The following is a 22,404-nucleotide window of genomic DNA, read 5'->3' as shown; positions in this document are numbered from 1 at the left end:
AATGTGGATGAGAACTAACTGCTGATTGTCAAACAAACGTATAAAACTGCAAACACATAAAAAAAGAACTGGATGCGATTTCAAAAAGTTATAATCTGAGAAAACAGGTTCTTAGAAATTAAAAACAGTAACTGAAGTAAACATTAAAATAGAAGAATCAGAAGAATAACACATAAGCAAGGAGGTGGACAATAGTTTTTTAAAAAGGAAAAGAAAAGAATTTTAGAGAATCAGTCAAGAATCTACTGAGAATTCCAAAAACACAGGATGAAGGGATGGAAATTACCAAAGAAACAGTAAAAGGAAATTTCCCCATGCTGAAGGATGTGGATTTCCAAATTGGAAGAGGCCATAATGTGCCCCACACAATGGATGAAAAAAGACCCATTTAAAGGCACAGTATTATGAAATTTAGTACTTCAGTGATTAAAAAATAATCCAAAAGCTTCCAGAGCAGAAACACATTACAAATAAAAGAGTTAAGAAAATAAATAAAGAAAGAAATAAAAGGAAAAAAATAGTGTTGGCTTCCCCCAAAAAACCCCAAAAGTTGTAATCTACAAGTTAATGAAGACATGCCTTCAAAAAATTCCAAAAAAGGTTATCAACTTAGAATTCTACATTCAGGGGCACCTGGGTGGCTTAGTCAGTTAAGCATCTGCCTTTGGCTCAGGTCATGAGTCCGGCTCCCTGCTCAGTGGAGAGTCTGCTTCTCCCTCTCCCTCTGCCCCTCCCACCGCTCATGCACTCTCTCTATCTCTCTCTCAAATAAATAAAATCTTAAAAAAAAAAAAAGGAATTCTATACTCAGTGAAACTATTAATCATATATGAGGGTAAAGACATTTTTAAGCCTGAATGGTCTCAGAATTTACCTGCTGCTTCTGCTTTCTCTTTCTACTGAGAAAATGAAGGCAAGTGAGAAAGTAAACAAGAAAAAGACCCCAGATCCAGTAAACAGGGATCCAGCATGCGTCATACACAAAGGGAGTTTCCAAGATGATGGTAAAGGGAAGTCCCTGCATGACAGCTGTGGGGCAGGCCCAGAAAGCAAACAATCCACCTCAAAGGAGAATGGAGAGCTTATGTAGAATGACTCCTAGAGAAAATGGACTGATGCATTATCTATCAAAGACTGTATTACTCTTCCACAAATCCTGTGGTTCTTCCCATGATGCCCCTCCTTCCAGGACCCCTAGAAAGACTATAGATCCCTGCCCCATTGATGTTGAGCTTTGCCAAGGATCTATTTGGCTCAATACATTGTGAGAGAAAATGAAAATAACTCCAGAGTAGAAACTTTAAGAGCCAGTTGGCCACATGTCCTTTGCTGCCTACCACAGACGAGCCATGTTCCGCCAAGAGGCTGCTCTTCACTGGGTCACAGAGTGGAGACAGTAGGCAGCCAATCTGTGACAGATTTATATCACGAGGAAAACAAACAAAATATTTTTTTCTTGAAAGTCACCAGAATTTGGTGGTAATTTGTTACCAGAGCATGACACAGATGTGCTAATAACTTTTTTGATATTTTTCAACCATGTGGAAAACTGTTGTGTGAGGGTGTAGGAAGAATTAGTGATAGGTATCTACAAAATTAAGCCATTACAGTCATTAATTTAACAAATATTTATTGAACTCCTATCGTATGTCAGGAATTTTTTCTAGGCACTAGGAATATAATAAGCGAAAATATTTAAGAGGCAATTACTACTGTCAAAAAATGATTATAAGAAAGGAATAGCACAGCAAAGAAAACCATCAACAAAACATAATGACAATGTACTGAATGGAAGAAAATATTTGTAAATCATGTATCTGATAAAGGGTTAATACCCCAAATATATAAAGAACTCATACAACTCAATAGCAAAAACCAAATAATCCAATCTAAAAATGGGCAGAGGATCTAAATATAGCTCCATGCACAAATTAAGGTCTATTATCTGCCCTGTGGTCAATAGGAACAATCCTGTAGATGTTCTCTACCCATTAAAACCCCAACTTCATTTTCATTTTGTTGGGAAACCGCTCACCAATTCCATGTGGTCCTGATGGGGTTGTGAACTCCAGGGGCAGCCATGAGACCCAGTCCTACCAAAGTCCCCCCTTCCCCACCCTCAGTGATGACTGAGGGGTGCTGCAAACTATAATCCAAAAAAGACCAAGCATAGTCAGCTCTAAGATAGCCATGCAAAGGGTAGGAAAGAGACACTTGTTTTCTTGGAGTTGCTAGGCTGGGAATCTGCCGGTAGAATAAAGCCACACAGAGCTGGGAGGGGAAGACAGAGGCCTGCCCACCCTCTTTGAGTCCTGCATCCCACTCTTCTGAAGTCAGGACCACCCCAGACTCTCCCATTTCATAAACCAATAAACCCCTTTTAGCTAGCTCTTTTTTTTTAAATTAATTTATTTATTTGAGAAAGAGACAGAGAGAAGATGCATGTGGGCCCACATGTGCAAGTGGGGGGAGGAGCAGAGGGAGAGAATCTCAAGCAGACTCCCCACAGAGCACGGAGCCTGGAGCCTGCCTAGGGACTCTATCCCACGACTGGGAGACCCAGAGACTGCAGTTGAAACCAGGAATCTGATGCCCAACTGACTGAAACACCCAGGCGCTTCTAGCTAGTTTTACTTGCAAACAAAAACAACCCTAATACAAGGCCCAGGTCCAGCTTGAAATGTGAAGAAATGGGGAAGATATTTACAAACGTAAAACTCTTCTAATCTGAAATTTAGTTTTGATGACTAGGAGATCTGTCACTGATCTCAAAACAATCCTCTTAACTGAAATTCCCTATTTATTCTAAATAGGAATTGTATTTCCTCTTAATTTGTAGTTAGCAGTTTAAATTATTTCCGCTTTCTGCAATAAAATAAATTAATATTTGAACATTTAGCTGTTGTTCCCTTGCTGTATTCTCCCTGACAAATATTTATACTCTTTTTTTTTTAAAGATTTTATTTATTTATTTGATACAGAGAGAATGAGAGAGAGAGAGCACATGAGAGGGGGGAGGGTCAGAGGGAGAAGCAGGCTCCCCGCCGAGCAGGGAGCCTGATGCGGGACTCGATCCAGGGACTCCAGGATCATGACCTGAGCCGAAGGCAGTCGCTTAACCAACTGAGCCACCCAGGCGCCCCAAATATTTATACTCTTGATACTGAGTTACAGCTGAAAATTATTTTGTCTTCCATGCTCCTAGATTGATGTTTCAAAGAGAAACAACATTGCTGGTAACCTAAGAAACTTGGAAGCGAGTTAAAACGGTCATCCTCAAACCTGGCTGTGTGTCAGAATCATCTGGGGGAGCTCTATTCCCCAAAAGTATGAATTCTGGCTCTATCTCAAATCTTACTGCAGGGAGATTGTTGAATTGATTTAACACTCTGCAATGCTGTGTTGAACAAAGTCATAATTTTTTCTTAAAGAGACAAAGATGTAAAACATAATCTCTTTCCTTTCTGTTACTGGCAGGCACAAATGAGTTCACGAAAGTCTCTTTTTTCTTAGCTATAGAGAACAAACTGGTGGTTACCAGAGGAGGGGCAGATGGGTGAAACAGATGATGGGTATTAAGGAGTGTACTTGTCAAAAAAAAAAAAGGAGTGTACTTGTCTGTCATGAGCTGAGAACTGGGTGATGTACGGAAGTGTTGAATCACTATGTTGTACACCTGAAACTAATATAACACCGTATGTTACCTATATGAAATTAAAATGAAATAAAATAATAAAATTAAAATTAAAATTGAAAAAAGTAAAAAAAAAGAAGACTTCAGCTTTGTGAATAGAGGAAACATTTCGGCTATGTAAAAGTTTGGGCTAAAAATGCAATTTCAGGGAGCACCTGGTGGCTCAGTTGTTAAGCATCTGCTTTCAGCTCAAATCATGATCCCAGGATCCTGGGATCGAGCCCCACATCAGTCTCCCTGCTCAGTGGGAAGCCTGCTTCTCCCACTCCCACTCCCCCTGCTTGTGTTCCCTCTCTCGCTGTCTCTCTCTGTCAAATAAATAAATAAAATCTTTTAAAAAAATAAAGATGCAATTTCAGGACACCAAAATGAGAATAATGGGAAACTCTGAACTTAGATTCAGAACTTTTGTTAATTTAATCACTCATTTAATGAACATTTACTGAATTTTTTACTTATTAGCAGGTAATATGCAAAAAATTGGGGGTAGAGATGTCAAAAAGCAGGGGAGCTTGGGTGGCTCAGTCGGTTGAGTATCCGACCCTTGATTCCAGCTCAGGTCCTGATCTCAGGGTCATGAGATTGAGTCCCATGTTGGGCTCCGCACTCAGTGTGGAGTCTGCTTGAGATTCTCTTTCCTCTACCCCTCCCTGGCTTATGCGCGCACATGCACACGCGCTCTCGCTCTCAAATAAATCTTTTTAAAAAATATATTTTACTTCAAGCCCAAAGTCAAGCAAATTTCCATGACTTAAGTAAAATTTCCAGGGGTATTGTTATTTTTGTTCACGTCCAGTTGTATGTATTGACACTCAATTCTTATGCACTGCAGAAGGCAATGTTCTCCAAAAAATTCTCTTTTGAAAAAGAAACTACATTCATTATCTAGAAGTTATCACTGAAGAACTTCAATATTACTTCTTGGGGGGAAATATGTTCAAGAAAAATTAGAATGCATTCTTTTAGTCTAAATCCACAACAGATTGCCCTGAATCTCTTCAGGACTCCTGGTCTGAATATCAGGGTCACTTACCCCAGCCAACATGGCCTTCTTGCCAGCCTGTCCCTGAATACAAAGAATCCAAAGTGCTAAGACAATAGTTATAACTTAAAGTATAATGGGACTCGTGCTATGTCCCCTGGCAAAAATGCAACCCCATGGATTCCAGGACCCATGTATTCTTCCTATTAGAGACAGAGTCCCAGTAGAAGTCTCTGATTCAAGTGCACATACAACATCCTGGAAGATGGCACCCATCTTTGTAGGCAGACCATTGCCTCCAAACTGATACACCAGCTGTCCCTCCAACAGGCTCTTGTAAGATACTCTTGGACCGATTATTTCTCAATGGTGCATATGTGATGAGACCAGTTGATCCCATGGTCATGGGCCCACTCCTTCCCCTCCTTTGCTGTGAAGTGGGTCTCCTAGTCAGATACCACATTATTTGGAATCCATGTCTGTGGGTCAAGGATTCTGTGAGACACCAGATAGTGATGCTGACTGCTTGACTCTGCTGGCAGAAAAGGTAAACCAAGACCCAGAATATGCCAGTGTTATTGGCGAGAACAAACTGCGTGTCCTTTGTTTAGTTTGCTAGGGCTGCCATAAAAAAGTGCTACAAACTGGGTACTTAAACAACAGAAATGATCTCACAGTTCAGGAGATTAGGAGTCTGAAATCAAAGTGGCAGCAGGGTTGGTTCCTTCTGAGGGCAGTGAGGGAAGGGCTCATTCCAGGCCTCGTTCCATGGCTTGCAGATAGCAATCCTTCTGTTCACATGATGTTCTCCCTCTGTCTTCACGCTGTCTTCCTCCTTTGTGTGTCTCTCTGCCCAAGTTTCCCCTTTTTATAAGGACATCGGTCATATTGAATTAGAGCCTACCTTAATGATCTTATTTTTAATTTGATTACCTCTGTAAAGATTGTCTCTAAATTAGATCACATTCTGAAGTACAGGGGTTAGGACTTCAACACATGAATTTGGAGGGGACACAATTCAGCCCATAACATTCTTTTAGGACAAAAGAGTCCCAGTGTAGTGATTTTCCCACCATTGTATTGTTGGGGTGCTAGAGATACACACATACACACATATTTATGTGCGCACGCACACACACACATAAATATATTTATTTCTATAAATATTCTAAAGCTTTGTTCTGCAATGCAATTAAGTTACTTGGAAAGAGTTTGCTTCTCTTGAAACTTACTTTTGAGGTTTTTTGAGGTGAGCACAGAGCAGTGTTTAGTCGAGGATTAATTTTTCCCCACTACTTAGGCAATGTTCTTCTGAATATTCCATTCATGCCCCATGAATTACAGGGTTTACCACTCTGGCTTGTGGGAACACAAACATGGTCCAGCTTTTTGTGATCTCTGCAAATTGCTCCTTTGGGTGGTTCTTTCCCCAGCCGGAGCCTTTCCGAACATGCTGCAGACTTGCCAGCCACCGCCTGTGGGTCCCTGGCACACTCTCTCCGCAAGGCTCTCTGCCCTCCAGTATTTCACCTGAGAGTTCCAGTCACCCTGGGCCTCCCTTGACTTCCAGCTCTGCCTCAACTCAGGAAGAGGGTTGGGCTCCACTTGGCTCCCCCTCCGGGCACAGCAGCCTGGAAACAGCACCCTGGCCGGAAGCTGCCACAATTGTAGGGCTTGCCGTGTTCGTTTACCTTCTCCCAGGGACCATGGTCCTTCCTTTCCTGACAGCCAATGTCTGGGAAACTGTTGTTTCAAAATTTCATGTAGCTTTTTAGTTCTTTCAGTTCTTTTCGTTCCTTAAATTGGTCCTTGTTACTTCATCTTGGCTAGATACAGAAATTTGTAATTTAAAAAAAAAAATTCTATTTTGGCGAAGTGGTGGGGGACAGTATCAGAGGCTTTCCCGTGACTTTGCCTAACATGATGGCTTTGGCCCCCTGTAGGCAGACTCCTGTAAGGTTTCCTTCAACTGCCAATATGTCAATCGCAGTCATATACCCACATATGGAAGCCTAGCCACAGAGTGAGGTTGTTGACCCAATGGACCCACACGGTGAACTGGAAGTTGCCAAGGCCCCTATTTATTGCCTGGCTCCTCATTTGTCCCCTCTCTGAAAGGGGAGCCAAGAGGACATTTTAGGCCTCTTGTGTTCAGTAGTCCTACAAATATCTGAGTATTCTCCTTTCTTCATTGCATAATCATCTGAGTAAATAACATCATCTGAGTATATACCTTTGGAGAAGACCTGGGTGAATCATTATAGTCATATACTTGCATGGTGTGGCAGGGTTCTTCCTCCTGGGGACCAGATCACCTCTGCAGTCAATGGGTCCTGGATCTGAATATTGTTTCTTGCCTAGAAACACGGCAAGATCATGTAATTTTGCTGAGCTGACCACACTGGCCACTTGTTGAACCACTTTTGCATGTATTTATTTATTTATTTACGACAAATGAAAACTGTATATATTTAAGGGGTACATGTGGTTTTTATGTTTGTGTACACTGTGAAATGATTAACACAACCAAACTGATGAACACATCCATCATCTCTCATACCATTTGCACACACATGTGCATGTGTATGTGTGGGCTAACAACACATGAGATCTACTCTCAGCAAATTTCAAGAATATGATGCATTATTATTTTTTTTTAAAGATTTTATTTATTTGACAGAGAGAGAGTACAACAGGCAGAGCGGCAGGCAGAGGGAGATGGAGAAGCAGGCTCCCTGCTGAGCAGGGAGCCTGATGTGAGGCTCAATCCCAGGACCCTGGGATCATGGCCTGAGCTGAAGGCAGCCGTTTAACCGACTGAGCCACCCAGGCGCCCCATGATGCATTATTATTAATGATAATCACTGTGCTGTACATTAGGTCTAATTTTGCTTTCCTTTAATTATATATAATGAGCAGTATCCTTGTTGGCTGCTTCTGTTTTACCCCTTTGGGACTCTGTTCTGACCCTGTCCAGAACTCTCTGCAAGGCAAAGCCCCTTGGCTGCAAATCTGATCTAGTGATATTACAATTAAAACTCTGGTTTCTGGCAGTTATACACCACCACCTGCTTTATGTTGCTTTGGGACTCCTTCACTCCCATTGCTAACAACTCTCCAAGTTCTGGGATAGTCTCACCAAGAGCTTGCCCTGGCCTGCAGGGAACAGACACCACTGAACTTAATGATTCTAGTGCCCACCTCATCAGCACTTTAAGATGATGGCCTTGTGATCACTTGTCCTTCCAGGACTTCTCATGGAATATAACCTTCCGGGGAGTCTTCTGACCTCATAAAACATCCATTCCAGCATGATCACCTCTTTAAGCCTTTTATTCTCTTTCTCTACCACATACTATAGTAATTCAAAGGAGAGCATTAAAGGCAAGTGGATCCTACTAACTGCAAAGCAAACTCCATCAAGAAGCCTGCCCATGGGACGCCTGGGTAGCTCAGTCGGTTAAGCACCTGCCTTCGGCTCAGATCATGATCCCAGGGTCCTGGGATTGAGCCCCACATAGGGCTCCCTGCTCAGCGAAGAGCCTGCTTCTCCCTCTCCCTCTTCTGCTCCCCTGCTGTTCTCTCTCTCTCTCTCTGTCAAATAAATGAATACATAAATCTTAAAAAAAAAAAAAAAAGAAGAAGAAGAAGAAGAAGCCTGCCAATGAACCGTTGGGGATGCCTCACAAGTGGATTCCCCTCAATTGGCCCATGGACACCTCCACACTCCACATACCTCACCCATAACACCCTCTCTGCTGTAACTGGGTCCCTATGCACATTCCCAATGGTGGTGGTGAGAGAAAACTTTGGAAGATGGCTACTGAACATACACAGAAAGCTGGCCTGAATCTGCAGGCCAGGGAGAGACCACAAACTAGAGCTTTAGCTCCAACTTTGGGAAAACAAAAGAAAGGTTGTCAGCACTGTCAGCATGGTGTGTTGCAGGATTGAGAGAAGGCATATAAGCTTAAGAATTCTGCCACAAGTCAGAGCCAGAAGCATGGAGCAGGTATATCTATAGATGATTTGAGAAAGCCTTAGAATCCCTAGCAGGGCTGAGCTGAAAACACTGGACCTGAAAAATACAATGAATGAAATGAAAAAAATGTAGCAGATTAAGTAGAAAAAAGAATCTGTGAGTTAGAAGACAAGAACTTTGAAATTACGTAGTTTCGAGAACAAAGAAAAGAATGAAAAGCGTAAAGAAATCCCATGTGATCTATAGGATACAGTAGACAGAAACAATTTGTGAATTATTGGAATCCCAGAAACAGAAGACAGGGAAAAGGGGTCAGAAAGCTATTTTAAAGAAACAATGACTGAGAACTTCCCAAATCTGGCGAGAGATTTGTATATCCAAGTTCATGAAGCTCATAGGTCACCAAAAAACTCAAAGAGATCTTCTTCAAGATGCATTTTATTTTTTTTTTCAAGATTTTATTTATTTTTCAACAGAGAGAGAGAGACAGCGAGAGAGGGAACACAAGCAGGGGGAGTGGGAGAGGGAGAAGCAGGCTTCCCGCTGAGCAGGGAGCCCGATGTGGGACTCGATCCCAGGACCCTGGGATCATGACCTGAGCCGAAGGCAGACGCTTAACGACTGAGCCACCCAGGCACCCTTCAAGACGCGTTTTAATAAAACTGTTAAAAATAAAAGATGAGAGAATTTTAAATAGCAGCAAGAGGGGCACCTGGGTGGCTCAGTCAGTTAAGCATCTGCCTTTGGCTCAGGTCATGATCTGAGGGTCCTGGGTTGAGCCCCACACTGGGCTCCCTGATCAGTGGGGAGTCTGCTTCTCCCTCTCCCTCTGCTCCTCCCCTCTGCTAGTTCTCTCTCTCTCTCAAATAAATAAATAAATAATCTTTAAAAGAAAAAAAAACAGCAAGAGAAAAGAAGCTTGTAATTTACATGAGAACCTCCATAAGGTTATAATCAGATTTCTCAGCAGAGAATTTATAGGCAGGAGAGAGTGGGATAATAAATTCAAAGTGCTGAAAAAAAAAAAAACCTGTCAAAGTGAATAGTTGATCTGGCAAAGTGGTCTTTCAGAAATGAAGGAGAGATAAAGACTCTCCTAGACAAAGAAAAGCTGAGAATTCACCACCACTAGACCTGCCTTACAAAAATTGCTGAAAGGAGTTCTTCAAGCTGAAATGAAAAGATACTAATTAGTAACATGAAGATATATGAAAATATACAACATACTGGTAAGTATATAGTCAAATTCAGAATACCTAATACCTAATAATACCTAAAATATGGTGGTGTGTTAACCACTTAACTCTAGGATAAAGGTTAAAGGACAAGAGTATTAAGATCACCTATAGCGGGCACCTGGGTGGCTCAGTCGTTAAGCGTCTGCCTTCGGCTCAGGTTATGATCCCAGGGTCCTGGGATCGAGTCCCACATCGGGCTCCTTGCTCAGCGGGGAGCCTGCTTCTCCCTCTCCCCTCCCCCTGCTTGCGTTCCCTCTCTCGCTGTGTCTCTCTCTGTCAAATAAATAAAATCTTAAAAAAAAAAAAAAGATCACCTATAGCTACAATTATTTGTTAATGAATACACAATATAAGAAGCTAAATTCTGACATCAAAAACAAAAGGGGGAGAAGTAAAAGGGCAGAGTACTTGTATGTGATTGAAATTAAGCTGTCACCAGCCTAAAATAGACTGTAATATCTATAAGATATTTTATGTAAGCGGTAACCACAAAGCAAAAACCTACAGTAGATTCACAAAAGATAAATAGAAGGAAATGAAAGTATACCAGTATGGAAAATCATCAGTACCAAAGGTAACAGAGAGGGAGAAAGAAACAAGGGAACTACAAAACAGCCAGAAAATAATAAGATGGCATTAGTAAGTCTTTACTTATCAATAATTATTATAAATGTAAGTGGATTAAATTCTCCAATCAAAAGATAGAGTCTGTTTAGATGAATAAAAAAAAGACCCGACTATATGCCACCTACAAAAGGCTCACTTCAGCTTTATAGACACACATAGGCTCAAAGTAAAGAGATAGAAAAATATATTCCATGCTGATGAAACTAGAAGATCACAGTAGCTACACTTTTATCAGATAAAATAGACTTTGAGTCAAAACCTGTAAGGAGAGATGAAGAAGGTCATTATATAATGATAAAGAGGTGAATTTATCAGGAGGATATCATAATTATAAATATATATGCACCCAACATCATATATATGCTTAAATATATTTTTAAGTTAAGTTTAAATGTATTTTTAAATATGCAAGCATATATGCTTAAGTATATTAAGGAAACAGTAACAGAGCTGAAGGGAGCAATACAAAGCAAGGGGTGCCTGGGTGGCTCAGCTGGTCAAGCGACTGCCTTCAGCTCAGGTCATAATCTCAGGGTCCTGGATCAAGCCCCACGTTGGGCTCCCTGACCGGTGGGGGGCCTGCTTCTCCCTCTCCCTCCTGCTCCCACTGTTTTGTGCTCTCTCTCTCTCTCAAATGAATAAATAAAATGTTAAAAAAAAAAAAAAGAAAGAAAAGAAAGAAATATACAGCAATACAATAATGGTAGGGGACCTCAATGGATAGATCATCCAGACAGAAAATCAATAAGGAAACAGACTTGAATCATACTTTAAACCAAATGGAGGGGTGCCTGGCTGACTCAGTTGGTAGAACATGCAATTCTTGATCCTGGGGTCATGAGTTCAAGCCCCATGTTGGGCATAGAGCCTACTTAAAGAAAAAAATAAAGTATTAATCCAAATGGATCTAACAGTCCATTGTGCAGAACATTCCATCCAACAGCAGAATATACATTTTTGTCAAGCACATAAAGAACATTCTCCAGAATACGTCCTATGACAGGCCACAAAATAAGTCTTAACAAATTTGAGAAGAATGAAATAATGTGAAGTATATTTTCTGGTCATAATAGTATAAAACTAGAAATCAGGGGTGCCTGCATGGCTCATTCAGTTGGGCATCTGCTTTCAGCTCAGATCATGATCCCGGGGTCCTGGGATTGAGCCCCACGTTGGGCTCCTTGCTGGGGTGTGGAGGGTCTGCTTCTCCCTCTCCCTCTGCCCACCACTCCCCCTGCTTATGCTCTCTTGCTCTCTCTGTCAAATAAATAAATAAAATCTTTAAAAAAAATTAAAATAATAAAATAAAACTAGAAATCAATAACAGGAGGAAAACTGGAAAACTCACAAAAATGTGGAAATTATACAACATACTCCTGAATAAACTGATGGATCAAAAAAGAAGTCAAAGGGAAATAAACATCTTGAGACAAATGAAAATGGAAAGGAACACAATTTACCAAACCTTATGGGATGCAGCAAAAGCAATTCAAAAGAACTGTTTATAGTGATAAAGATCTACATTCAGAAAAAAGATCTGAAATAAAACATCTAACTTACACCTCAGAGAACTAGAAAAAGAGGAACAAACTAATCCCAAAGTTAGCAAAAGGGAGGAAATAACAGATTGGAGCAGAAATAAATAAGACAGAGACTAGAAAAACAATAGAAAAAAATTAGTGAAGCTAAGAGCTGATATTTTGAAAAGAAAAAAAATTGACAAAACTTTAGCTAGACTAAAAAAAGAGAAGACTTAAATAAATAAAATCAGAAATGAAAAAAGAGACATTTTAACTGATAACACAGAAATACAGAGGATCATAAGAGACTACCATTAACAACTATATCCCAAGAAATTGGATAACCTAGAAGAAATGGATAAATTCCTAGAAACACACAACTTACAAAGACTAAACCATGAAGAAACAGAAAATCTGAACATACCAATAATGAGTAAGGAGACTGAATCAGTAACCAAAAATTCCCCAACAATGAAAAGCCCAGGACCATATGGTTTCCCTGGTGAATTCTACTAAACATTTAAAAGAAGAATCAATGCTAATCCTTCTCAACTCTTGCAAAAAAATGAAGGGGAAGGGACTCCCAAACTCAATTTATAAGGCCAGGATTATCTTGATACCACAGCCAAGCAAGGACACTACAAGAAATAAAACTACAGGCCAATATCACTGAAGAACACAGATGTAAAAATTCAAGAAAATACTAGCAAACCAGATTCAACAGCACATAAGAAGGATCACACACACAAAGATCAAATAGGATTCACCCTTTGGATGCAAAGATGGTTCAACATATGCAAATTAATAAATGTAGTATACCACATTAATAGAATGAAAGATAAAAAGAGAAAAAGCATTTGACAAAATACATCTTTTCATAATAAAAAACTACCATAAATTGGAGTAGAAGGAATGTATCTCAACCTAGTAAAAACCATATATGACAAACCCACAATTAATATATTCAGTTGAGAAAGGTTGAAAGCTTTTCCTCCAAGACCAGGAACAAGACAAGTGTGTGCACTCACTAATCCTATTCAACACAAGTACAGGAAATGCTAGCCAGACCAATCAGGTAAGAAAAAGAAACAAAAGGCATTCAAGTTGGAAAGGAAGAGATAAAATTATCTTTGTTTGCAGATGATATGATCTTATACACAGAAAATCCTAAAGATTCCACCAAAAAACTGTTAGAACTAATCAACAAATTCAGTAAAGATACAGGATCCAAAATTAACATATAGAAATCAGTTGTATTTCCAAGCACTAATAACAAATACCTGAAAAAGAAATAAAGCATTTCTATTCACGATAACATCAAAAACAATAAGATACTTAAGAATGGGGAACTAAATAGAGATTTTTCTAAAAAAGACATACAAATGGCCAACAGGTACATGAAAAGATGCTTAACGTCACTAATCATCAGGGAAATGCAAAGCAAAAATATGAGAAATCACCTTGCATTGTTAAAGTTGTTATTATCGAAAAGACAAGAGATAACTAGTGTTGGCAAGGATATGGAGAAAAGGGAACACTTGCGCACTGTTGGTGGAACTATAAATTGGTATAGCCACCATGACAGCATGGACGTTCCTTAAAGAATTAAAAAATAAAATTACCATATGATCCAGCTATCTCACTTCTGGGTATGTATCCAAAGGAAATGAAATCAGGATCTCAAGGAGATATATATATGCATTCCCTTGTTCACTGCAGGATTATTCACAATTGCCAAGTTACGGAAACAACCTAAGTGTCCATTATCTATAGAAAAATGGATAAAAAAGTTGTGATATTTATAAAATGGAATATTTTTTAGCCATAGCAAAGAAGGAGATCTTGCCATTTGTGACAATAGGCACAGCCCTTGAGGACATGATTCTAAGTGAAATAAGTCACAGAGAGATAAATACTCAATGGTATCACTAATATGTGGAATCTAAAAAAGTCAAACTCATAGAAACAGGGAGCTACTAGTGGCTGGAGGTGGGAGAAATGGGGAGATGTTAGTCAAAGGGTACAAACTTCCAGTTACAAGATGAATATGTTCTGGGATCTAATGTACACCAGGACCTAATGATTATAGTTAATAATACTGTATTATATACTTGAAAGATTTAAGAGTTAGATCTCAGATATTCTCACCACAAAAAAAGAAATGGTAGTTATGTGAGGTGATAGAGATATTAACTCTACCATGGTAATCATTTCACAATATATGAATATATCAAATCATTATATTGTACACCTTAAATTTATGTTATATGTCAATTGTATCTCAATAACACTGGGAAAAAAATTAAATTTAAAAAAAGGGATAGTTCTCCTGTGACTAAGCACTGGCTGTTGTACGTAACTGATGAATCACTAAAGTCTAAACCTGAAACATAAAATAAAATAAAATTGAATAAAATAAAAATAAATAAATAAAGGGATAGTTCTTTTCCTCCATTATTAGACTCAGCATATTCTAGGTAGATTATATTATTTCTTAAACTTATGCTACTGGCAGCTAGAAGAGTTGGGAGCAGATCCTGAGAAGGGTCCTTGAGGGGGTCTTCTCACAGAGGAGGATCTCCTAGCTCTAATTCGGAGGGTGGGCCATCTCTATGGGCTCTAAAATTACAGAGTCAGGGAGCCAAAATCTTTGGAGTCAACTGCCCAGATTCTCTATTCCATGTGTCAGGGTCTCTCTCAAGTTGTCCTAATTAGGGCCCCGATGTTCTCATAACAGACTTACCCCAGCTGAGCATACAAATATCTTTGAAGCTCAAGGCTCTTTTTATTTATTGATTTACTGATTTATTTTTAAATTTTATATTAAGTAATCTCTGCACCCAACATGGGGCTCAAACTTACAACTCCGAAATCAAGCGTCCCACACTCCCACACTCCACTGACTCCACCATCAAGGTTCTTTTAAATGCAGACTTTGGGGGCACCTGGAGGGCTCAGTGGGTTAAACATCTGCCTTTGGCTCAGGTCATGATCCCAGGCTCCTGGGATCAAATCCGGCATCGAGCTCCCTCCTCAGCAGGGAGCATGCTTCTCCCTCTACTCCTTCCCCCTGCCCATGATCTCTCTCTCTCCCAAATAAATAAAACATATACTTTTTAAAGATTTTATTTATTTGTCAGAGAGAGAGCACAAGCAGGGGGAGTGGCAGGCAGAGGGAGAAGCAGACCCCCCACTGAGCAGGGAGCCCAACGTGGTGCTCGATCCCAGGACCTTGGGATCATGACCCCAGCCAAAGGCAGACGCTTAAGGACTGAGCCACGCAGGCATCCCTAAATAAATAAAATCTTAAAAATAAATAAATAAATGCAGACTTTAGGCTTGAGCTTTTCCTGCTCTCCTCCTGCAGGAGATAAGAGCTTTTTTGGCAGTTACCGAAGAGGCCCTCTGGTGTTCAGAATCAGTTTTCAATTGTTATCTGCCCTCAACTTCAAATTTCCCTCTATAGGAGATGCTATGGACTGAATTGTGCATCTTGCCCCCTCCCAATTCATATGTTGAAGCCCTAACCCCCATGTGATGGTATTTGGAGATGGAGCCTTTGAGAGATGATTAGGTTTAGATGAGATCATGAGGGTAGGGCCCTCATGAAGGGATTTATGCCCTTATAAGAAGAGCGCACTCTCTCTCTCTGAGTGCTGCGTGTGCTGTTGTTATAGCCACCGATCTATAGGATTTTGTTACGGTGGCTGGCCCAAGTAGCCCAAAACTAAGATAATACAGTTTATTAATAGCCAGGCAATTTCATTGTCCTTGTATTCATTGTTCCCCCATATTTTTCAAATGCTTGAACCATTGTACTGTACAAGGTGGTCCCCTCCAAATCACCACTTGTGGAAGTTTTAGCAACTAGGCCACATAACACCTGTGGCAGGGCCTGTAAATGCCCCAAATGCCACCTGGGATGGGGTCCTCATTGTCAGGGAGACAGCGAGTGATTGGGTCTCAAAACTCCCATCTTACCAACCTTCTTTGTGACCACACTCAGTGCCAACTGTGTTGATTCAGGTGGTCCAGAGAGCAGACACTGGTTTTAGAAGGGCACAAGGTTTCTTGTGGGGAAGGGTGTGCATAATGTTTGTGAAAGATAAAAAAAAAAGCAGGACGCCTGGGTGGCTCAGTTGCTAAGCATCTGCCTTCGGCTCAGGTCATGATCCCGGGGTCCTGGGATCGAGCCCCGCATCGGGCTCCCTGCTCAGCAGGAAGCCTGCTTCTCCCTCTCCCACTCCCCCTGCTTGTGTTCCCTCTCTTGTTGTCTCTCTCTCTCTGTCAATTAAATAAATAAATAAAATCTTTAAAAAAAAAAAAAGAAAGATAAAAAAAAGGATTGGGCTGGGGTGCCTAACTGGCTCAGTTGGTAGGTCAATCTTGGGGTCGTAAATTTGAGCTCCATGTTGGGTGTAGAGTTTACTTTAAAAAAAAAAAAGGAGAAGGAGGATTGGGCTATGAAAACCAAACTATGATGCAGATCTGAAACCTATGAAGGTAAAGAGGGGAGGAAGCAGGTGTGGGTAGGCAGAGCGTCAGACTGGGATGCAGAAATGACAAGGTCTCATTGATCTAATGGGAAGATCTAGAGCAAGGATTACCTATTAGAGAAGTCCCACATTCAGCAGTAATGGCCAGGCCATGTTATTGGCTGGGGGCTGCTTGGGAAAAGTGTGATTTAGGCTCTAAATCTGAGACAGATCCTGAAGGGCTACAGGTGGAGGATCCCAACCAGCCAACTGTATGACTTGAAGTCAACCAGCAGGTTATTTCATGAAGGGAGATGGTGCACTCCCATAGCGGCCACACCCACTTTGTGGTCACTCGAGATCCCAGGGTCCTGGGATCAAGTCCCGTGTCAGTGGCGAGCCTGCTTCTCCCTCTCCCTGCTTGTGCTTTCTCTTTCTCTCTCTCTGACAAATAAGTAAATAAAATCTTAAAAAAAAAAAAAAGTTTAAATAACACACTGCGCTGCAGACACTAAATAGTATGCTGTAGACTCATGTCCTTACTTGCTTTTTTAAACACTGAAAAGGAAATTCTTAGAGGTGGTACTGAAGAGGAGGAAGAGAGAGTATGGCACATGATGGAATAAAAAAAAACCCACACACACCACAATTCTCAACAGAATGGCAGAACTGAACAAATAAAATCTTACGGGAATAAGTAACATACTTTACATGGGACCCCATCTCCTCACAAAAAACAAAACAAAAACAAAAACAAAAAAAAAACAACCCTACACAGATATAAGAAAAGTGACAGATGCACCTTTGACTGATAAAAATCATGGGCCGTGGCTGCCAAAAAGTGGATTCAATCTTAGACTTTATTAAAAGTATCATCTAAACCACTGTTTTCCAAACTTGTTCTAAACAGCACACCCCTTCTCCTAAGGCAATTTTATGCAGAGTTTATGTGAGATATATTTAAGTGTGCCCTGAAGTACGTCCAAGAAATTCCTAGAGCTCTGAGAAAGAGCTTGAAAACCCCTGACCTAAACCAGGGAGCAAATTCCATCCTGTTTTGTAGATCAAACTATTTGTACTAAGATTAGTTCTGGTGACCACACTTTAAAGCATCTTTGAAAATCTTGACCCTACAACAAAAGAATAATGAAAGAATTTGAAAATGTATCCTGTGGGGGCGCCTGGGTAGCTCAGTCAGTTAAGCATCCAGCTCTTGGTTTTTACTCAGGTCATGATCTTGGGGTCCTGAGATTGAGCCCTGTGGCCCCTCTCTCTTTCCCTCTGTCCTCCCTCCCCGCAACTTGTGCTCTTTCTCCAAAGTAAATAAGTAAATCTTTAAAAAAAGAAATAAAGAAAATGTATCGTGTAAAAAAAACCAGCAAGGGAGATATCTTCCTGAAAAAAAAAATGTGTTCTCAAAACATCTGGAAATATCTGAAGAGACCAGGACTTATTCCTTGTGTCTCCAGAAGGTAGAATCAGGGAAAAAAAAAGATGGAAAGTGTGTGATTAGTTTCCTAGGGCTGCTGTAGCAAAGCACCACAAACTGAATGGCTTAAAACAACAGACATTTATTCTCTCACAGTTCTGGAGCGAGAAGTCCAAGATCTGGTATCAGCAGGATCATGCTTTCCAGAAGCTCTAGGGAAGAATCCTTCTCTGCCTCCTCCAGCTCCTGGAGGTTCCCAGCAATCCTTGGTGTTCCTTGGCTTGTAGATGCATTATAGCATTGTTATATGGCGTTCTCCCCTTAAGTGCCTGTGTCTCTGTGTCTTCTCCAATTCGTAGAACATTACTCATATTGAATTAAGGTCCACCCTCCTCCAGTATGACCTCACCTTACCTAATCACATCTTCGACAATTCCGTTTCCAAATACGGTCACATTCGGAGATACTGGGAGTTAGGACTTCAGCGTTATCTTTTGAGGGGACACTCTTTAATCCAGGATAGATAGTATGTAGGAGATCTCAGTCTGAAAGAAATAACTTCCTAATAAGATTTATTCAAAAGTGCAGTAATTTTCTGAATTAATTCCCATCAGTGAAGGTGGTCAGGGGTGATCACTTCGAAGATGTTAATAACTAATTCATTGGTTAGGTTATTAGACTAGAAAATATTAAATTCCTTTTCAGCTGTTGGTCAATAAGCAATAAGCTCATGAACTAAGTAGAATTACATCACTCGGTTTCATTATCATTGCCACCTAAAAACTTCAGCTTACATGTCCACTCACCAATTGACTACATAAGCTACTATACTTGGTGTTATGAGGAAGTACAAACACATCTCCTCCCCAAATCTGCCCCTCACCTTGTGTTTTGGTGAAAGTCATCAGCCTCTACTCAGTTTTCTAAGCCAGAAATATGGGGGTCATGTTAAGTATATAAGCATATTGACTTAGAGCATGGATTTTGGAGTCAGTCAGACTCAGACTTAAATTCCTGCTCCATCACTTCTAAGCTCTAATTTTGGGCAAATTGATTATGGTTGAGTTGTCCATTTTCTTATACTCCACTTCAGGCCATTGCCATCCTTTGTCCTTACTGCTTAAAACCTCCTCTAATTCTAATGGAGGTATAATGTTCAGTAAACTATTAATACTTAAAGTGTGCAATTTAATGAGTTTTGACATATATATACACCTGTGAAACCAAGATAATCAAGTATCCATCATCTCCTCCAATTTTTTCCCACCACCCCACATCTTCAGGCAAACATTTCTCTGATTTTTGTCACTATACATAAATTTGTGTCTTCTAGAATTTTAAATAAAATCACAGTATACTTTTTGTGTGGGCACTTTCACCCAGTTATCCATGTTTTATTCCTTTTCTATTGCTGAGTAGTATTCTGATATATGGATATCCCACTTTGGCTACCCATTCACCTACTGATGGACAAACGTTTCCAGTTTGGGTATTTTGCAAACTTGATACAAACCCTTCTGTACAAGTTTTTGTGCGGACATATACTTTTCTCTTGGGTAAATACCCAGGAGTGAAAGGGGCACCTGGGTGGCTCAGTAGGTTAAGTGTCTGCCTTCGGCTCGGGTCATGATCCCAGGGTCCTGGGATCAAGCCCCGCATCGGGTTCCCTGTTCAGCGGGAAGCCTGCTTCTCCCTCTCGCCCCTGCTTGTGCTCTCTCTCGCTATGTCTAATAAATAAATGGACTCTTTTAAAAAAAAAAATGAAATGGCTGATCTGTATAGTAGGTACATGTTTAATGTGGGGCTTGAACTCACGATGCTGAGACCAAGACCTGAGCTGAGATGAAGTCGGACACTCAACCGACTGAGCCACCTAGGGGCCCCTATGTTTAACTTTTTAAAAAGCTACCAAATGGTTTTCCAAAGTGGTTACACAATTCCACATTGCCATCAGTAGGGTAGGAAAGTTCCCATTACTCCACATCCTTCCCAAAACTTGGTATGGTCAGTGTAGCGAGTGTGCAGTGGTTATCTTATGCTTTTAATCTGTATTCCCCTAATGACTAATGAAACTCAGCTTTTCATCTACTTATTTGCCATATTTCCTTCAGTTTAGTTCAAGTAAAAAAAATACACAAACTTTGCCCATTTTTAAATTGGGTTGTTTGCTTCATGTTATTTATCCTAAGAGTTTAAAAAAATCTAAATGTAAGTCCTTTATCATGTATATATTTTGCAAATACATTATTTTGCTGTTTCAATGTCTTTTGAAAAGCCTAAATTTTAAATTTTGTTGAGACCAATTTATCAACTGTTTTTAGTAATTTGGTTCATAGCTAAGAAATCGTTGCCAAATCCAAGATCTCAGAGCTTCTGTTTTCCTGAAGAAGTTTCATAGTTTTACTCTTTGAGTGTATGATTCATTTTGGGCTAATTTTTGTATAGAAGATTTTTTCTTTTTATTTTTTTACAAATAGCTTTTCAAATATTCTAGTGCCATTTGTTGAATAGATTATTCTCCCCGCTCCCCCCCCACCCCACAAGTACCTTCGCATCTTTTTATAAACCAATTTCTGGACTCTCCCGTTCCACTGATATGTCTATCTTTATGCCAATACTTCATAATAAATTCAAGTCATCATCATTTGTGTGGTACTGATGATGGTCTCTTATTTTTTCCCTTCCAGTTTTGTGACCCTTCAAGCTCATTCTCCAGGATTACAGCCAAGGTATTTTTCTTAAGTGCAAATCTGCCATTCATCAGTCCCTCTCAACCATGAGATAAAACCAAAACTCCATTAATTTGGTCTTTCGAATTCTAGCTCTAGTTTGATGTCTCATTTTTACCATTCCCTCATCCAAATTCAATGCTCCAAACACTGTTCTCTCTCACCCTGTGCACTTGCTGTGTGCTTTATCTCAGATGCCCTCATCTTCATTCTCCCACTTTTGCCTGGCAAATACTCACCACTTCCCCTGGAATTCTCACCTGGACTTAGACAGCTTTGACTGTTCTCACCTTGATGCTCATTCAACACTCTGATTAGCCTATCACACCAACTGGCACATTATTTTAATTACCCACTTGTCTCCCCTACCAGATCATAGCTCCTTGGGATACAGCAGATGCTCAATGTTTGAATGAGTATAAGGATGAACAAGACAGTTCCTTGTTCTTCAGAAGCTCCCAATATGGTATGGTATGGTATATGGTATGCAGAGCAGTAAACTATATTGATCCTGTCACTGCCCACCCCACATGTCCAGTGCTTTCTAGGTCTGTTGTTTCATAGTGCCTTGTTTCCTAGAAGGGATAACCTTTGTGTATTGGTCACTGTATTAAAATAAATCACTTGTAAGGATAATATGTGGAGGAAGCTATTCTCTTCCTAGGACTTCGAACTTCTATCTGCTCCTGGCCACCTTCTGAGGACACTGCCAGAGAACTCACCTCAATCCAAGTTTGGAGTCTGACATTCCCTGAACCACTCCAAGATGAAAGTCTCAATCAGGATTGTTTCCTCAGGTGACCTTTACTCTGGGGAATGCTCTGCTGATTTCTGGCTTTAAATTAGTTCTGATGGGTGGGATGCTGGTGTAGTGGGTCAGACTCCTTGTTTTGTTTTCTGGGCAACATTCCCTGTCATATTGCTGACACAGTGGCTCAGCTTTATAATCTCCTCTCAATTGATAAATGAATGCCCTAGGGACGAAAAGGAACGGAGTGCTAGCCTCAGCTCTCTGTTTAGTGCAAACTGAAAGACCAATGTCAACCTTACCCTCATTCACGAGGCCCTACACATCATCTGGCCATTGGCTGCTGCTCCCCCACTGGCTTGCTCTGAACCAGCCACATCATCATCTAGGTCGGCGTTCATACAAATCCTGTCCCAGGGCTTCTACACTTGGGACCATGGTACTTGCCGAGAACCCGCCGACAACGTTTGTAATTTTCAAGCCATTACAGTTCCTCTTGCAGTCAACTCATTTCTGTGATTACCAAAAACTGCTATTTGTCTGCACCTTTTAGGGCTCATCGCTTTTGATGTATTGTTTTTCTTTCTTATCCCGCCTATAACATAGAGTCTTTGAAGATATGTGCTTTCATCTGTCATCCTTCTTAGCATAGAAAGTACTAAGTACTTGCTCAATGCCGTTTTTAACCTTAATGAGTATTACGTTTACCTTTATGATCTCGGGTCGCCTTAGATATATTTAGCTTAGAACAATTATATTCTTAATTTGTAAATATATTCTAGGTAACTAATTTACCTCAGAGATACAGCAAAAAATACGAGAACTTTTTTTTTAAATAAAACCAGTGAAAAATGGTTAATGATTTACTTCAAAGTAATTTTTTCAGACTCTCTGGGGTAGGAAGGGTAGGGCGTTCTGCTGTGACACTTCATACAGATGGTGGTTTAAATGTAGGTTTCAAAACTGCTAGCACCTGAGTA

The 22,404-nt window shown here is 40.3% G+C and overlaps 1 protein-coding gene across 5 annotated transcripts in view; it reads right to left on the bottom strand.

Moving 5' to 3' along the window:
* The window catches only part of UBE2W (ubiquitin conjugating enzyme E2 W), a 165,296-nt gene that overhangs the window by 66,456 nt on the left and 76,436 nt on the right, over positions 1-22,404 (bottom strand). The window contains exon 6 of one of the 5 annotated variants that reach the window (XM_064588195.1): positions 17,091-18,509. The exons of 3 other annotated variants lie outside the window; for them this stretch is intronic. In XM_064588195.1, coding sequence (XP_064444265.1) covers positions 18,457-18,509 — 53 coding nt within the window. In that variant the 3' untranslated portion in view covers positions 17,091-18,456. Of the gene's footprint in view, positions 1-17,090; positions 18,510-22,404 lie in introns of those variants that run through there. One more of the 5 variants, XM_064588199.1, reaches the window with a different exon arrangement.

The sequence above is a fragment of the Mirounga angustirostris genome, unplaced genomic scaffold (assembly GCF_029215605.1).
Source record: "Mirounga angustirostris isolate CCGP_5_RB_7025 unplaced genomic scaffold, mMirAng1.0.hap1 SCAF_4, whole genome shotgun sequence".
Taxonomy (NCBI): Eukaryota; Metazoa; Chordata; class Mammalia; order Carnivora; family Phocidae; genus Mirounga; species Mirounga angustirostris.
Note: the sequence above shows the minus strand (reverse complement) of the source record. Positions and strands in the feature narration are given on the sequence as shown.